Genomic DNA, 19,062 nt, shown 5'->3' on the forward strand with positions numbered 1-19,062 from the left:
TGATGGGGGCAAGGTATGGGCCTCCATGCTGCCTTTGCTCAGGAAAGCAAAATGGCAGTGTAAACAGGAAGTGGAACAATTGTTTATGCTGGCCCAAAACACAGACAAGTCCCAGAGTTTCAGGGAAGCTCCTGAGCACCCCATAACTTTTAACGAAATCTTTCAAAATGCCTAAATTCCTAGCTTGGCAAAGAGTGCATTGTTGAATATTGTTCATATCTGGACCTCTTATATTTGCTGTGTTCACAGTCCCTTGGTACAATTGATAACTCGGTCCCTCCTTACCATCAATATGGAAAGTTTCCATGCTTTGTCATGTTTAGCCATCATATGTAAGGTCTCCAGGGATGTATACACAAGAGAGATGGGGATTTCTACCCCCTCCGCTTTTAAAGTTTCTTTAAGTTTCCAAAGTTCTAACACTGCAGAGTGTGAGCGAGTAAAAACAGTTCTTACACCAGTTCTCCTTCCTGCACTACGTCTAAATACCGAGTTAAAAGTTTTAAGTGAAACTAATGCTAGAAATTAAGTGATTGAAAAGAAATTATATTTGCAGAGATAGAATTCTTCTTCGATGGATGCCCCCATTTCCCCCTCAAGTCACACACTTGAATATTTATAGTATTAAAGAAAGGTGAATGTTGAGTAAGTGTAATGTGTCTATTCTTTGGCTAATCCCCTTCAATTTATAGTGGAGGATTAGACAGAGAATAGTCAATCTTATTATGAGAATTAATACAATGGAGAAATTACAAATAAGTGGGAATTACACGTGGGAATTCTAGGTAAAAAGAAATAGTTCTTCAACAAGGGTTAATAGTGGAACCACTCTAAAGTCTGGAAAAGTTACTGTAGCAAAAGAAGAAAGAGGTAGGCAAGGCTAGGTGATCGCATGAAATAGTACAGAAAGCCTGAATTATAAAGCTAAAACACCATCAAACACAATGATTCAGGCTTCACTCACTGTGTGTGGGAGGTGGAACCATGAGAAATGAGATCCAGGGAATGAGTTTTCCTGTTATATTCTCTTGTTGCAGGAGGAAATGAGTTGTATGAGTTTTAGAAAATACTCAATGAGATGACTGCAACATACTGACAGTTCTACAGAGACCATTTTAAGATTGGAAAAAAAACTGATTCATTTGAAGTATACTGGTAGATGTCAGCTTGCAGAAAACTACCCACAAAGGAAATAATAATAGACCATTTCTGTAATAATCCAGCCCTCCTCCTCAACATAACTACTGGAACTTTTCTGTAACCTGTCAACTAATTTGTGCAGCATTTTCTGGATTATTCTCTGTGTTGCAGATATTATTCTCCCTTGTTGTAATTCTCTCCACTCTGCGCAATTTCATGATTGGTTTACTAAACGATGCAATCTCTTCTTATAGCACAATAATCTTTCTGTTTCTTTCTGTAGCAATTTCATTATTAGCTTGTTAGATACCCACCCCCACCCCTTTGCCACATCACCATTGCACAAAACATGCCTAGAAAAAGCAGGTATTCTTATGAGAGACATCTGTTGTAGTAGGGAGACCAAAGTCATTCATTTCCAGTGAGCAGGAGAACAGCACAGCCTAGATTACATGGAGAGCTCACACTGATACCTTTCCACAGTTTTCTTCCCCCTCCTCTTTCATTTCTTGGGAATTGTACTCATACTGAAAGTGCATACAAATATCACTTCTAGCACTTTTGTGCCGAGCACACCCACATAAGTGCAAGAGAAAATTATTGTGGCCAGATATCCTTCTTTCCTGCCATTTTGTGGAAGCTGCCAGCTCTATCTCATAGAGTATGTCTAAAAGCTGACTCACAACTTAGACATACTCCATAGTATCTAAATATGCATCATTGGATGCTCATGTTATGCCATTCTATCAAAACAGGTAGGATTCAATGATTATTCTCTGCTGTTGGAATGGTGTAATATAGCAACAAACCATATCTCCACTGTAACTTTCTGAATGACCCCAGTTCTGCAGAGCTGTGAAACCCTCTGGAGCCAGTTTTGGATGTTGTAGAGCACTGCTTCTTAAACTGTGGGCCCCAACCCCAAGTGGGGTCCCCTAGCCCTATGTTAAGGTCAGCTACTGGCTGTTTTAGACACATTTTTCTGAATGTCATCTACTGGCTGTTTTAGACACATAAACAAATCTGTTATGCGGTGCTTACAGTAGACTCTGCAGAAGATGCTTCAGCTGTATTTCATGAAAAGGAAAATCAGCCTGTTTAACAAGCCTTGCAAATGCTGACTTGTTAATACTAAATGTCTGATTTTATACCTATTTTATATACCAATATGTACTGTACCTAGTGCAACATAACTATTTCTCAAGCCAAAAAGGATCCCAAGTGGAAAAGTTGAAGAAGACCTGCTGTAGGGGATGGAAAGTTCAAAAATGTCCACCAGCTGTATGTTGAATCTAGCTCTGAAACCTTAGAGAGCTCTTACCAGTTAGAAGTGACACTGCCTAGCTAGCAGAACCAGAGGTCATATTTAGTGCAAGCTTCCTTTATTCCTATAAAACACAAGGATAATGTATAGCTACAGCTGCCTAATCTTTTAGAGGTGTTAGGCAAGTCTGTTATGATTTTATGAATTTCTGGTGGTTCTGTTCAAATATTATGACATTGGGATTGAGAGGACAACTTCACCTGCAAAAAGTATTGCAAGAAATGAACTTTCTCAGGACCCCTTAACTGATTTATTATGTGATTAATGTAGAAAAATGGATGTCTGTGGCTTGGAGTTTATAGATCTATTACATTCCAACAAAGAGAAATGTTACAGCCCACAGTGGGAATTAGGATTTAGCAAATAGCAGAAAAATAATAACATTTTACAGATAAATTTATTCAGTATTATGCTGTATTTGTGAACTGAAAAATTACAGATGTATCCATTCTGGTGCATTATTGCCATTGCTATAATTAGTAAATTATAGTAATAAATATAGTAATGAATATTGATGATGTTTATAAGAAGGGGTGTTATTTGAATTAAACATCATTAGCTTTGTTTGTATTGCACCACCTCCTTATAATTAATAGTAAATCAATATTGTCATGATAGTAAACATTTTAGCACTCAAAACAATCACAGCTAAATGTCTGAACAGGCTTTATTGAAAAGAATGGCACCTCAGGTGTTAAGTAGGATTAAAATGGGAAATTATGTAGTATTCAACAATCCATCACATCACCGTTTCAATGAAGTAAAGCAAGATTAATCAGAGACATACTGTGATCACAGTGGATTGGTTTTTATATATTCATTAACCATTTTGTGAGAATTGCATATGTTTGGATATGCAAACAGTTATTTTTCAAAAAACAAAAACAAAAACAAATCACAAACTAGTTCCAGATTATTTTTTAAAATGAAAAATTCTCATAATCTGTCCCAATAGGGAGAGCAGTTCTAAACATCTTCCTTCCTACATGTGAGAATGAAGTAAGTGAATGTGTATTCCTACTGAGAAGTAATTAATTACATGACTCAACTAATGGATATGTGAGTAGCATATTTAAAAAAATAAATGTTATATGCATGAAAATAAAAAGTTATCTGCCACTCTAGAAAGCAAATTATAATATCTTCTTTGGTAGTTAATGTGCAGTCAGCCCTTACATTTACAAATATTAGGAATCCACAACCTACCCAAAAGTAAAAAAAAACACATAAGTACAACCGCCGCCAGCCCGAATTGTTTTAGGGGGGAAGGTTTTGTTGCAGTTCAGGGTCCATACAGACAGGGAACAAAATGTGCACCCTCCCAGATATTTCTGGTGGGCTTTTTTGTGGGGAGGGGGAATTAGATGTCTCCCTGTCCTCCTGAAAGGTACCAGTAGGACTTCTAGATAACCCCCCCCCCCCACAAAAAGAACGGGCTTTTGGGGCCAGTGTGCAGACTTTTCCGCTGTCTGGAACTGCCCTCAAATGGAACACAAACTATAGTATGCTGCTTCTAATCACTTTGTGGGAACAGGAGAAAAAATGGTGTGGAAGATCGGTGAGCCTAAGTTCATTCACAAAACACAAAATTTTGAGTAGTTTCTATCCAAAAGCGAAATTGGCATGATTTAGACAGATGTCTGAAAGGAAGCAATATTCCTCTGAAAGGGCCTAAAACAGAATCTGACTACTATTAGGATGTAGAGAGATTTTTAAGTTAAAACATTTCGCCCATGCTGTCCTTATAAGTAGAACACCTGGGTTGGGAGACAGTGTGTGTGTGAGAGAGAAAAGTGCAGATTTATAATTGTCAGCTTTATGTTCTAACCATAGTTAATGCTCTCCAATCCCAATGGATTGAAGGTGGGATTCTGAAGCAATATTATTACATGACTGACACAGTGTTCGGTGCATTTCTCACTTCCTTTCTCTGAGCAACAGCAAAGTTTTTTAAAAAAAATGTTTAAGGAGTCTAAAGACCCTAGGAAGATGTCACATTGGATGTGTGCTTTCAACAAGGCAAGCATGAGAATGCATCATAGATGTTTAGAAAACTGGGCAAATGTGGAGCACCAGCTATAGCATTCATCACACAAATCCCCCACTCTAAAAGTCATAGGGTTCTCTTGACTGATTTATAAATGTTCTTATTTGAGGATGGATTTATCATGCATTTTCTTGTAACAGGGACTGTCTTATTATCTGATATATAAAGTGTGTGAATTTTTGACATTCCTAGACATGAGATATAAAAGCTACATCTGAAAGATTTGATTGGTGATGACTTTTTACATGTGTTAAATATTTCATTTATTTCATAGTTAACATGCCTGTGTTAATCACTCCAAATATCTAAATGAAACGTACAGAAACATTTTCGTCATTTGAGTGTGTGTTTGTGTGTGAGAGAGAAAGAGAGCTCTGTGCAATGTGACTGAGGAGCTAGATTATATTAATAAGTGTATAATCCCGAGACTAAGTATAATACAGTCTGATATGTGAGCTGGAGGGCATAGAGCTTTGTAATTTCAATAAATGACTTGTCACTGGTTTGCCACAAGTAGGAAATATTACAATAAGTGAAAAATTGTGCACATTTAGAGTCCAAGTTCATAAAAACATATTTATGACAAAGGAAAGTAGTACAGTAGGTTAGCAAGAGCTCTTTTAATATATCTCTATTTCAGCTTCCACAGTAATCTTTTCTGTAGTTCTTTTCCTAGGCCCTAGGCAATATTTGATGCTTGGATGTCTCTCCCTGACTGCTCTGGCTTGTGCAGACCATTCTGTATACTGTAAAGCATGCCATGAAGTGAATTAAACTAGACTGCATGCTGAGCTGTTGCAAGAAAATGTCGGTATGCACCTAGTTCTCACATTCATTCAGAACTTTGCCCTCAGGTTAAGACAAAACCTTTGCCGGATTGGGAGGCCAGACTCCACCAAAAGAAGAATGAGTCTTCTTCATTCAAATCAAAGGAAAACTAGAAGAATGGTGCAATTGAAGAATCTCCACTATTGTGTCTTTTCTGGCTAAACAGTTTTCCATAAATAAAAGAGTAGGATCTAATATGGTCTCTGAATGAATCTTCCCCCCAGTTAACTGTTTCAGTACATTTTTTTTTCATCAAAGGACTTCTTCCCACTGACTACATCATCTCGGCCAATGAAAGGTTACATAGCAATGTGGTGATGGCATAATGCCTTCTAGCCAATGAAAGCTGATATTCCTGAGATCTGACAGTGACCTTATATGTCCTAACTCTGAATGGAAGATGGGATACAAGGAAAATAGTCCAAAGATAGGGATATGAAGAATGCTTATTGACATTTGCATCACCAACAACAAAAGACAGATTGTCTTGAGTGTTGAGGTACCTAGCAGAGGAAAAGAAGATCACAATCAAGAATCTTTTCCCTTTGGGAATTAATTGGAGTAACACTAATTAGTACAAAACAGCACAGTTGGTTTTTGGAAAATAAGCAATATCTCATTTTTCTGTAAAGGATTGGATTTTGTTCAGAATTAACCTCTGAGCTCAGGGTTTTGTGTGTGTGTGTCAAGAGCGACTTGAGAAACTGGCTGTCTGCAAAGATGTTGTCCAGGGGATGCCCGAATGTTTTGATGTTTTACCATCCTTGTGGGAGGTTTCTCTCATGTCCCCACAAGGGGAACTGGAGCTGACAGGGAGCTCATCCACACTCTCTCCGGAATTGAACCTCCGACCTGTTGGTATTCAGTCCTGCTGGCACAAGGATTTAACCCACTATGCCACCAGGGACTCAGGTGAAATGCTCTAAAATCTTCAACAGAGGCCCCTTTCTCAATCCCACAATCTTCACATTGGTGGGAACATGAAGGAGCATCTTTACCAGGGATGCTCCTACATTTTCAAATTCTCTTCCTATGTACATTAAGATAGTTCCTTTGCTGTCTTTTCAGTGCTAAGTGAAGGCCTTTTTATTCCATCAAGCCTTTGTGAACTGATTGCTTTTAAAGGAAAGGTTTTTATGGCGCTGTGCTGCTTTTATTTTTTTATTTTAAAGTTATGTTTTATGTAGTTTTAATTCTATTAGTTTAATACATTTTACATATCAGCTTTCATATAATTTTAGTGACATGCAACTTTATTGTAATTTTCTGTCTTATGTAAGCTGCCCTGCATCTCATTCTTGAAGAAATGCAGAATATAAATAAAGGAAAGGCATGAGAGGGCTTAGTGCATGGGTAGCAGCAAATTCAGATGCACCTCTATGGACAGAGGTTTGTTGTGGACAAGCTCTCTGGTGTGTTCATGGAAGTCCTTGGCTGAATGTTTTCCCCATTTATTTTAGTGGATGGACCTGATCTGTATGAACACTTTTGTACTCATGCAGATTGCCTCCCTCTACACAGTAGAAATGACAGTGCAAGAGATCCCTGAGTGACCCAGCATACTTAGTCTTGAGGTGAAATAATCTGTGACATCTCAGAGACTGTTTGATTGAACTTCATTCCGAGCCTTTGAGGTGAGCAGATGAATGAAGAGACAAATAGTCCTCTGGGATTTTGAATAGTTTGCATTTCAAAGTGAAAGAAAAATATCTGTACCTCCAAGATTACTTTGTGAAGCCAAAGGCAGCTATCCTTTATATTTCAAACTTCTTGAATCAGAATGTATTTGTTGTTGTTAGCGGCCTTCAAACTGACTTCAATTTAGGACAACCTCATGAATGAAATATTTCCAAGTCGCCTCAGCAGCCCTGTTTAGGTCTTGCAGACTCAGGGCCATGGCTTCTCTGATTTAGTCTATCCAACTGAAATTCACACTTTCTCTTTTCCTATCACCTTTCAATTTATTATCATGGGGTTTTTTTCTAGTTAGTCATATCTTCTCGTGATATTGCCAAAGTACAACAGCCTCAGTTTAGTCATCTTGGCTTCTAAGGAGAGTTTGTGCCTAAGATTCATTTACTGGCCTTTGTAGCAGTCCTCCAATATATGTACATCTCTTCCCTAGCACCACATCTCAAATGAATTACTTTTCTTCCAATCAGCTTTTTTCACTGTCCAGTTTTCATGAACATACACAGAAATAAGGAATATAGGGCCACCCCATCTTTAATATTCAGTTTTATGTAGACTTCAGGGTTTCTTCATAGCTGCCCTTCCAAGTCTTTGTCTTTGGATTTCTTAACAGCAGTCTCCACTTCGATTAATGAGTGAGTCAAAGTATGGAAAATCTCAAAGTATTTCAATAGCTGCATTGTCCAGTTGAAAGTTACATATGGTTATTAATTTTATTTTGTTGATGTTCAGCTGAAAACCTCCCTTTGCACTTCTACATTGACTTTCTTCATTAATTATCCTGAGGTTTTTATTTTTATTTTTGTGCTAGTAGTATGGCATATCTGCATCTCTTGGAATTTATCATATAGATATGTCACAAAATGTGTTTTAGAAATTACAAATAATGATGTCCCTTGACTCTCACAGAGGCAGCTTGACAATGTTTAGTCACTCTGCCTTTTACTGATGAGAAAATTTGTAAATATCATTTGCATCTCTAATGAATTCCAGTAAAGGCAATTTTTAAAGTTGTGTATTTAGTCAATTACCATCTTGCTCTCCTAAGAAAGCTTCTATGGAGGAACTAATATGGATTTTTCTCCACAATTGTATTCCTGGATGTAGTTGAATCAATGCTGTGTCTAATGCTCTAGTGCTCAGTTGTGATAGAAAGGTCCAACTTCTGCAGAATTCTTATTCTCTCTTCTTCTCTGTTCTGCTTCTTTCACTCGTACTATGGTGTCATTAAATCTCTTATTTTTTTGCCTACCCTTTCTATAACATTCAAAATGAACAGCAACATTGCTTCACATATCTTAACCTGTTATGTATTTATAGGAAATCTTTCTTAGTCACTGAAGGTATTAAAGTAGACTTCCATAGTAAAATGTACCAGTATAGCATCCAGCATTTCAAAGATGAAATCCAGAATATATGTGATCAAGAAATATTGAATGAGAATGATCTCGTAAGTTAAAAGCAGCTGCAGAAGTTTGCTTTTGCTTGAACCTACTTCAAGGGTAACATTCCATATGCTGTTTTACTCTTTTCCCTTCTGAGTTCATTAACTGCCAACTACTTTAGCCCATTCACCTATGTTTGCAGCAAGTGAAATAAGTTGAGCCCAAAGGGGGAGGGGAGTAGGATGAAGGGAGAGAGAAACAGGGATATTTTAAAAGAAGCTGTATAACTAAATAATTTAATTGGAAAGGCTATCACAGCACTCCTGAGTTTTCTGTAGCCATTTTATAGGCATCAGGAGATGGATTTTCATGCCTATAAAACATCTACAGAAAACTCATGAGTACTGCCTGTGATAGCCTGACCAATACAATTATTTAATTATACAGGCAGTCCCTGAGTTATAAACTTCCGACTTACAAATGACTCCAAATTAAGAATGGGGAAGTGAGAGAAACCTGCTTTTTGGAAGGGAAATCACCTCTGGAAGAGTTATCATGGGGTAAAGGTGTCTCAACTGAAACTTTATACATTTTTCAAAATCTGATTATCACAGGAACATGGGTGTTCACCCTTCCCTATGTTATCCAGTCACCTTCGGGCTGATATGGGTGGGATACAAATGTTGTAAATAAATAAATAAATAAATAAATAAATCCAAAGTATGCATGCGTGTGAGTGTAGAGAGAGAGAGAGAGAGAGAGAGATTGGCTGGAGTTACACTTTAAAATGTACCTGTTCCGACTTACATACAAAATCAACTAAAGAACAAACCTACAAAATCTATCTTGTTCATAACTTGGGAACTGCCTGTATAGTTGTAGAAAAATAATTTTCTATTCTCATCCCTATAGGGATGGAATCTGGGTCCATTTTGGATCCGTTCTTTCACAAGGTCTTTCTGTCCTATTTCTACATTAATCCACCTTTAAGCCTGGACATAAATGCAGCTCTCTTTCTAAGATTCTAAAATCTTCTAAAAAATGTTGTGCAAAACAATTTTGTGCACAAAAAAAACCCTTTGTGGTTGTTTCTGTTTCAAAATGTGAAAAAATAATCAGGAAACACTCGAAATTAAAGCTTACACAATCTCACTTAACAGGAATAAAACAGTGACCCCCCCCCCTCTTATATATAGAGAATATTCAAGAGCAAAGATTTTCATCCCTAGCTATACTGAAATGTTTAAAAATGGCACCCTGATTGAGAGGCTACTCTATTATATGGACATTTGCATGGATCTGGTCAACTTACATCAGTAGCAGACAGTGGGTAGGACAGATCAGAATGCATACAAGTGTATTAAAAATATGTGAGGATGGACCACTGTTTCTCAACCTTGCTAATGTCATGACCCCTTAATACAGTTCCTCATGTTGTGGTGACTCCCAACCATAATATTATTTTCGTTGCTACTTCATCACTGTAATTTTGCTACTGTTGTGAACTGTAATGTAAATTTCTGATATGCAGAATGTATTTTCATTCACTAGACCAAATTTGATACAAATACCTGATATGCTCAAATTTGAATACTGGTGGGATTTTGGGGGGGGGGTGATTTTGTCATTTGGGAGTTGTAGTTGCTGTAATTTATACTTCACCTACAATCAAAGGGTATTCTGAACCCCATGAATGATAGAATTGGGCCAAATTTCACACGGAACCTCCATGCCTTGAAGGTACTCACTGGCATGAACCTTCCTCCAGCCCTGCATGCTCTCCCTCACCCGCACATGCACACCACCTTGCCATGCGCAGAGCATGCCTGCTCTCCCCTCCCCATTTGGAGTCTCAGAAGCCAGCCAATTACACTGGAGGAGGGCTTTTGGAGGAAGGATTTGCCATCTGTTTCCAAACAGGAGATATCTTCAACCTTCTCTGCCAAAGCGGTTATTAAATATATGTTTTCTGATGGTTCTTGGCAACCCCTCTGAAACCCCCTTGCGACTGCCCCCTCAGGTCCTGACTCCCAGGTTGAGAAATGTTGTCCTATACTGAAATAAAAATAAGACACTCTATATTAAACTATTCCATTGTGAAGGTTAGAATTCACTTTCCCAGTACTTCATGGGTCCTCTCCAGATCTAAGGCAGCCTCCTAGGGAAAAAAAATATTATTATAGAACCTGCTTGCAAACACATCTTCCAAAAATATTCTAACACACTGTGATATTTTTCAAAGAAATAGCCATGTCAGTTCCTTGCACCAGAAATAGAAGAAAGGGAGGGAGGAAAGTAGCATATAATTTTATAGGTGGCAGTCTGGTTATATACACAAAAGCTCATACTAAAATAAAAAGCTTAAAGGTGCTGCCACGTTCCACCCCTCTCCCCCCCCCCCCCCCCCCCCGGCTCTTCCTCCTATGGTGCCTTGTCAATTGAATTCTACTACCACCTCCAATTTAATTCTTTTGGTTGGCATTCTGTGGCTACTAGCTGATACCAGATCATAAGTGAAAGAATTATAGACACACATAATGCCTAAGTTGTTGGTAAAGTTTAGTTGAGAAAATTAACTCTAGGAGATTGAGATTCTGGTTATTGAGATTGGCTTTAATTTATTCTAATGATGTTTTTATATTTTACTGTTTTAATTGTGTAATTAGATTGCCATATGTTTATTGTGTTTTTAATGTGTTTTTACTTGTCTAACTTTGTTGTTATTGGGCTTAGTCTGCTTGTAAGCTGCCCCGAGTCCTTTCAGGGAGATGGTGGCATGATATAAAAATAAAGTTATTATTATAGTATTATAGGAACCCAATATCTCTGATACACACTTATTATTATTATTATTATTATTATTATTATTATTATTATTATGTTATACCCCACTTTTTCTCTCCACAAGAAGACTCATTTGATATATTTTGGTTTTTTGTTATGCTTTTAGTTTTTATTTTGTTTGTTAAGTTAAATTAGGCTGTGTTATATTGTCAAATGTGTTTATTTTGATGTAATTGTCTGTATGGTTTTCTTTCTGGCAATTGAATGTTTGCTTATATGTTGGAAACCACCTTGAGTCCCTGTAGGGGGATAGGCCGGTATACAATTATTATTATTATTATTATTATTATTATTATTATTATTATTATGACACAAAAACATAGTATGACACAGCAAACGAGATATATATGCTGAATTTTGTAACACAAAATCGCAAGTTGAAAACTTCCTAAGCATTTAGGACTGTGTGATGTATTTTTGAATGATGCACACAATATTTATTATTATTATATGAAGGTAAAGGTAAGGTAAAAATATTAGCCTCTGTAACCAGGATGCTGTGAATTACTATATTGGGCCCTTGGAGACTGGGTTTATAATGTTGGGTGTGGCTTATGTTTAAGGATGATATGAGTTGTAGTTCAAAGCATCTGGGGACCATATGTTGAGAATTATAGCAGTAAAGGTCTTTTTGCTAATGGATGTGGGCACTCTTGGAAAACATAGAAAAAATACTATACATATTCATTTGATATCACATATTGTGGCCTTTCACATACTTACTCCAGATAACCAGATGAAATTGCTGATCAGATTTTCTTTTGTCCTTTATCATAATTTCTCTTGCAGAAAAACTCCCCCCTGGCTTCTACTGCTCCTTTGAGAATGGAGACTGTGGATGGACTCAGAGTTCACCAACCCCTCAAGAGGCCCATTTCTGGCATATTGGAAACCCACAGAATAAGCATTTTTGTTTATCAAAAGGTATGTCAGAAAAGCACTGCTTTTCCATTGTGGAAAAGCTTCTGTGAAACGTGATGCTATACTGGCAGTAGTACTACTACTAGTAGGGTCTGAGATGATGAGGTGACTTGGGGTGTCTCATTTATGGGTTGATCATAAGTCAAAGCTAATTTAGTTAACCACAACAGGTTAGATTAACACCTTATGATGAGAAGCTCCAGGACATCACACAACGATGGTTTCCAATGAGCAGAAGATCTCAATGTTGTGCTGAAGATGCATATGCTCCATAATTTCATTGATGAAAGTTAGAAAACATGACAAGGCCCAGAAGACTATTTAGTATCCAAACTCAGACATTTTCAGTTAATCAGTTTGAGAATTCCCGAGCCAGAAATTTCTTAACATTGATTCCAGTAATTGTTGAGAAAGATCTTACATGGGCTGAAATGTATTGAATAGTTTTGCTAATAAAATAACCATATTTTGAGCATCTTGGGATGAGTTTTCAATTTATTCTGGAAAATCCATCAAGTGCTTCCTAGCAAAATGGAAACTTCTTTGTTGGGGAAGTTGAGGAAGCAGGAACCCATTTTGTTTCCTTCTGCTTCAGGGTAAGCTTTGTTTGAATTTAACAGCTTTCAGGGCTGCTTTCTTTGAGAGGCGGGGCTTCCTGAGTTTAAAAAATAACTGCTGAGAGGCGGGGCTTCCTGGTTATCCTATATAAACCAGTGTCTGAACCCAAGGGGCAGCTGGGCTTTCCACAGAAGTTGAGGAAGCAGGAACCCATTTTGTTTCCTTCTGCTTCAGGGTAAGCTTTGTTTGAATTTAACAGCTTTCAGGGCTGCTTTCTTTGAGAGGCGGGGCTTCCTGAGTTTAAAAAATAACTGCTGAGAGGCGGGGCTTCCTGGTTATCCTATATAAACCAGTGTCTGAACCCAAGGGGCAGCTGGGCTTTCCACAGAAGTTGAGGAAGCAGGAACCCATTTTGTTTCCTTCTGCTTCAGGGTAAGCTTTGTTTGAATTTAACAGCTTTCAGGGCTGCTTTCTTTGAGAGGCGGGGCTTCCTGAGTTTAAAAAATAACTGCTGAGAGGCGGGGCTTCCTGGTTACACTCAGTAACCTATACTTTCACCCTGCATACAGACAACAACATCAAACACACACCAAGAGCATTAGCAACCTCCAGATGGAACAAACACGAAAACTTCCCATCTCATGCACTAGCTGTGGCATGTTCAGCTTTTTCACACTACAATTACTCAATTACATCTTCCCCAAGTGTACACAGATCACTCGCATGGAACACAGGATACGACAACTCGAGGACCGTATTAAGACCCTTAAGGACATTCAGGAACTTGAGCTCTTCTTAGATACCACACACCACACTGGCCTAGACACGCAGCCCATATCACACCAACATTACGGGGAGGCTCAACAGAACAGCACCTCAGATGTGGACAACCCTCAGCCTTGGAGAAATGTCACCCTTAGAAGGACACATAGGACCCAGAAGCCTCCTCAGAATACCTCTGCTCAGCTGCAGTTACACAATAGATTCCAAATTCTCACAAAACTAGCACCTGACCAAGAAACACAACATATTGGGGAAGACCAGAATGGCTTAGATACTGATCAGTGGCTCATCCTTGATCAGTGTGCGGGGGACAGCCCTGACTGGGACAACACTTCACAACATTCACACTTGCACAATCCTGCAGGTGTACCATCCCCAACCATAGACCAGGAGCAACAGGAACACATACAGGAGAACCATAGGCTCTCGGACGAATCTCAATGGATTGTCCTTGACGAATGCACCGGGGATGTCGAGGAGGAGGACAACACTTTTCACCTACACAATTCACACCAACAGGATCACTTTTCTGGAGACCTACACACTACATTGCACAAAAGGGGCGCTGTCATTCCTGAAAGTAAACAGGTCTTGGTAGTAGGCGACTCCCTCCTTAGAGGAACGGAAGCTGTCATTTCCAGACCAGATGGGATGGCTCGAGAAATATGCTGCCTACCGGGGGCAAAAATACACCATATCACTCAGAGGCTCACCAGGCTCCTCAAGCCCTATCACCGTCCTCCCCTCATGTTGATTCATGTAGGAACCAATGATACTGCAAGGCATACGTTTCAAAAGATCACAAATGATTTTCGAGCTCTAGGAGCAATGCTAAAAGAATGTAATGTACAGGTGGTCTTTTCATCCCTCCTCCCTGTTGTAAGACACGGACCCACAAGAGCCAGAAAAATAGTACAGGTCAATGACTGGCTTAGAAAATGGTGTCAGGAGGAACGCTTTGGCTTCCTCGACCATGGCCTGCTATTCCAGGAGGATGGCCTACTGGCAAGGGATGGGGTGCATCTCACACAAGTAGGAAAACACTTTTTTGCTCACAGACTCGCAAACCTCATTAGACGCACTTTAAACTAGGTCCACCGGGGGAGGGGGACAACAGCCTTGCGAACACTACTTTACCCATAATGTCTGGGAATCGCCAGAAGGCTAAACGGAGGGCTGCACAAACACAACAAGGACCACGTACCAAAAGCACAATAATACCAATTAAACAGCTCAAGGGAAGATCCCAGGGGCTCACATGTCTTTACACTAATGCACAGAGCATGGGAAATAAACAAGACGAACTCCAACTTCTAGCACTACACCACAAATATGATATCATAGCCATCACTGAAACCTGGTGGGATGACTCCTATCGCTGGAATGTAGATATCGAGGGGTATAACCTCTTTCACAGAAACCGAACAAAGGGGAGAGGAGGCGGAGTAGCCTTATATGTCAAAAACTCTTATGCTGCACAAGAAATTCAAGACAGCAATCTGGGAAACCAGCTTGAAATCATCTGGATAAGAATCAAGGGAACTGGGACTCAAAAAGATGTCGTTGTAGGCGTCTACTACAGACCCCCAAGCCAGGAGGAAGATCTTGATGAAGTCTTCTGCCAACAGTTGACCAAACAGGCACAGAAAAGAGATGTAGTAGTCATGGGCGATTTCAACTATCCCGATATTTGCTGGAAAACAAACTCGGCCAAGAGTACAAGGTCCAACAAATTCCTCGCTTGCCTTGCAGACAATTTCATGGTCCAGAAGGTAGAAGAGGCAACAAGGGGATTGGCTACTCTTGATCTCATCCTAACAAATGCGGAGGACCTGATCGATGCGGTCGAAGTGGTAGGATCCTTAGGGGCAAGTGACCATGTGCTCCTGCAATTTGAGGTACAAAGGAAGGCCGAAACTAAGACAAGTCAAACCCGCATTTTGGACTTTAGGAGAGCTGATTTCCAAAAAATGAAGGAAACGCTGAGCAGCATTCAGTGGACACAGATACTAAAAGACAAGGGAGCTACGGATGGATGGGAATTTCTCAAGAGTGAAATACTCAAGGCGCAATTGCAAACCGTGCCAACAAAGAGAAAAAATAGGACAAGTGCAAAGAAGCCAGAATGGATGTCCAAAGAACTTCTAACTGTGCTAAGACACAAAAGAGACATGCACAAGAAGTGGAAAAAGGGAGAAATCACCAAAGAAGAATTCAAACAAATAGCCAACACCTGTAGGGAAAAGGTCCGCAAGGCTAAAGCAAAAAACGAGCTCAGACTTGCCAGGGACATTAAAAACAATAAAAAGGGCTTCTATTCTTATGTCAGTAGAAAAAGGAGAAACAAGGAGGCGATAGGACCTCTTCGAGGAGAAGATGGGGCAATGCTGACAGGGGATAGGGAAAAGGCAGAACTACTTAATGCCTTCTTTGCCTCGGTCTTCTCACAAAAAGAGAGTCTTCAACCTCAGCAAGATGGAGTGGATGAGGGATTGGAGGACATCCAACCCCAAATTGGGAAAGAAGTCGTCCAGGAATACCTGGCCGCTCTTAATGAGTTCAAGTCCCCAGGGCCAGATCAACTACACCCCAGAGTATTGAAGGAACTAGCGGAAGTCATTTCGGAACCATTGGCAACCATCTTTGAGAGTTCTTGGAGAACGGGAGAAGTTCCAGCAGATTGGAGGAGGGCCAATGTGGTCCCAATCTTCAAGAAGGGAAAAAAGGACGACCCAAACAACTACCGTCCGGTCAGCCTCACGTCGATACCGGGCAAGATTCTGGAAAAGATTGTTAAGGAAGTGGTCTGCAAACACTTAGAAACAAATGCAGTCATCGCTAATAGTCAACATGGATTTATCAAAAACAAGTCATGCCAGACTAATCTGATCTCTTTCTTCGATAGAGCTACAAGCTGGGTAGATGCGGGGAATGCCGTGGATGTAGCGTACCTGGATTTCAGTAAGGCCTTCGACAAGGTCCCCCATGACCTTCTGGCAAGGAAACTAGTCCAATGTGGGCTAGGCAAAACTACGGTGAGGTGGATCTGTAATTGGTTAAGTGGACGAACACAGAGAGTGCTCACTAATGCTTCCTCTTCATCTTGGAAAGAAGTGACGAGCGGAGTGCCGCAGGGTTCCGTCCTGGGCCCGGTCCTGTTCAACATCTTTATTAATGACTTAGATGAAGGGCTAGAAGGCATGATCATCAAGTTTGCAGACGACACCAAATTGGGAGGGATAGCCAATAGTCCAGAGGACAGGAGCAGAATTCAAAACGATCTTGACAGATTAGAGAGATGGGCCAAAACTAACAAAATGAAGTTCAACAGTGACAAATGCAAGATACTCCACTTTGGCAGAAAAAATGAAATGCAAAGATACAGAATGGGGGACGCCTGGCTCGAGAGCAGTACGTGTGAAAAAGATCTTGGAGTCCTCGTGGACAACAAGTTAAACATGAGCCAACAATGTGATGTGGCGGCAAAAAAAGCCAATGGGATTTTGGCCTGCATCAATAGGAGCATAGTGTCTAGATCTAAGGAAGTAATGCTACCCCTCTATTCTGCTTTGGTTAGACCACATCTGGAATATTGTGTCCAATTCTGGGCACCACAATTCAAGAGAGATGTTGACAAGCTGGAAAGTGTCCAGAGGAGGGCGACTAAAATGATCAAGGGTCTGGAGAACAAGCCCTATGAGGAGCGGCTTAGGGAACTGGGCATGTTTAGCCTGAAGAAGAGAAGGCTGAGAGGAGATATGATAGCCATGTATAAATATGTGAGAGGAAGCCACAGGGAGGAGGGAGCAAGCTTGTTTTCTGCTTCCTTGGAGACTAGGACGCGGAACAATGGCTTCAAACTACAAGAGAGGAGATTCCATCTGAACATTAGGAAGAACTTCCTGACTGTGAGAGCCGTTCAGCAGTGGAACTCTCTGCCCCGGAGTGTGGTGGAGGCTCCTTCTTTGGAAGCTTTTAAGCAGAGGCTGGATGGCCATTTGTCAGGGGTGATTTGAATGCAATATTCCTGCTTCTTGGCAGGGGGTTGGACTGGATGGCCCATGAGGTCTCTTCCAACTCTATGATTCTATGATTCTATGATTCTATGATTGGGGGAGGAGGGGTGGGTGTGCACATTTTAGCATAGCACTTGCTACACATGATGGGCACCTCCTAATGCAGCAGAAGACTGTAACCATTTTCTTTCTTTTTAAAAATGTACAATCCTTATTAGAAATTAACACCTCCACAATTGGGAGAGGTAACCCAGAGAGCAGTTATTAGCATTGTACTCCTTCCATGTCTTAGGCTGCAAACGAAGGAATAAGAACCTACTTCATTTTTAAGGCTCTATAATTCTGAGCACTAAGATTTCTATTCCTTTGGAGTTCTCTTCCTGCATCCTTCATGATGATAGGAGTGACCTTCAGCCTGCAGCTTCAGTGAAATATTACTTTTGCATCTTTCATAACAGCAACGGTTTACTCAAAATCAATTTTTGGGGAAAAGAAGAAGAAAAAATTGGATGCCTTTTGATACGGATCAAGTAAAGAAAACAAATCCCAAGCTGGGGATAAACATTGTTTGTGAAGAAAGCAGACAGAAAGTGCTTGCATATAATTCCCAAGTAGAGAACCTTAGAGTATATGAAACTGCATCACTACACTGAAAGAATATTGAAAATGCCTTTAGTTGTATTTTATGCTTCTATAATAAGAGACTATCAGACATCTGCATGAACACTCTTAGACATGTGTGAGTGCATACACACACAAACCCATTAAAGCCAAATAGTCTGGATTATTCCATAAAAGTTTAATTACTCTTTTAATCAACCTTGCTCTAGTAGTCCACTTATCTCTCCTCCTTTCCTCCCCTCCAGAATGTTCATTTTTGCTTAACACCAGTGAGATACCAGTTACAGAAGCAGTGGTGATGACCAGTGCAGTGTTTCCAGCTCCAATGAAAAACTCTCCCTGTGAGGCAAGTGCTTTTGCTTACTCTACATAGGTTAACAGCAAGTTTAGACCAAGCTACCCTACCTTTTCTTATTAAGGCTCCTTGTACATGAATGTCTTAATATGTAACTAGGAAAAGCTTGGGTGAGAAGGTTCACTCATCCACACTTTGGGGCTGAATATAATCTTTCCAAGGGCTATTACATATGCTGGCTTAGAATGACTTTGCACTATATCAGTGGTTTCCAGCCTATGGTCAATGGACCACCAGTGGTCTGCAAGAACTAAAATATGGTCCATGGTCTCACCATTACTATACAGTTGCAATGAGAGCGACTGGTCTCATGAAACCGCCTTATAGTGTTGAGGCATATTAAGTATGGTTTTCTGTGGGCAAGCAGATGGTGACTACTGGATGGCATGTGCTCTGTATCAGAAATTAAAGCTGATGTGGTCTATCCAATGCAATTTCCTGAATCAGCACTCCAAATAACCAAACTGAATCTAAAGTTGACCAAAAACTGATTCGTAACCCTTTTGGTACTAATGTTAGAGAGTGGTCCCTGGTCAAAGTGGTCCATG

The 19,062-nt window shown here is 39.9% G+C and overlaps 1 protein-coding gene across 2 annotated transcripts in view; it reads left to right on the forward strand.

The window, feature by feature from the left end:
- The window catches only part of ALK (ALK receptor tyrosine kinase), a 759,925-nt gene that overhangs the window by 592,088 nt on the left and 148,775 nt on the right, over positions 1–19,062 (forward strand). For both annotated transcript variants that reach the window (XM_060754129.2, XM_060754130.2), the window contains exons 7-8: positions 12,050–12,184; positions 18,405–18,505. In XM_060754129.2, coding sequence (XP_060610112.2) covers positions 12,050–12,184; positions 18,405–18,505 — 236 coding nt within the window. The remainder of the gene's footprint in view (positions 1–12,049; positions 12,185–18,404; positions 18,506–19,062) is intronic.

Source organism: Anolis sagrei, chromosome 1 (assembly GCF_037176765.1).
Source record: "Anolis sagrei isolate rAnoSag1 chromosome 1, rAnoSag1.mat, whole genome shotgun sequence".
Lineage (NCBI taxonomy): Eukaryota > Metazoa > Chordata > Lepidosauria > Squamata > Dactyloidae > Anolis > Anolis sagrei.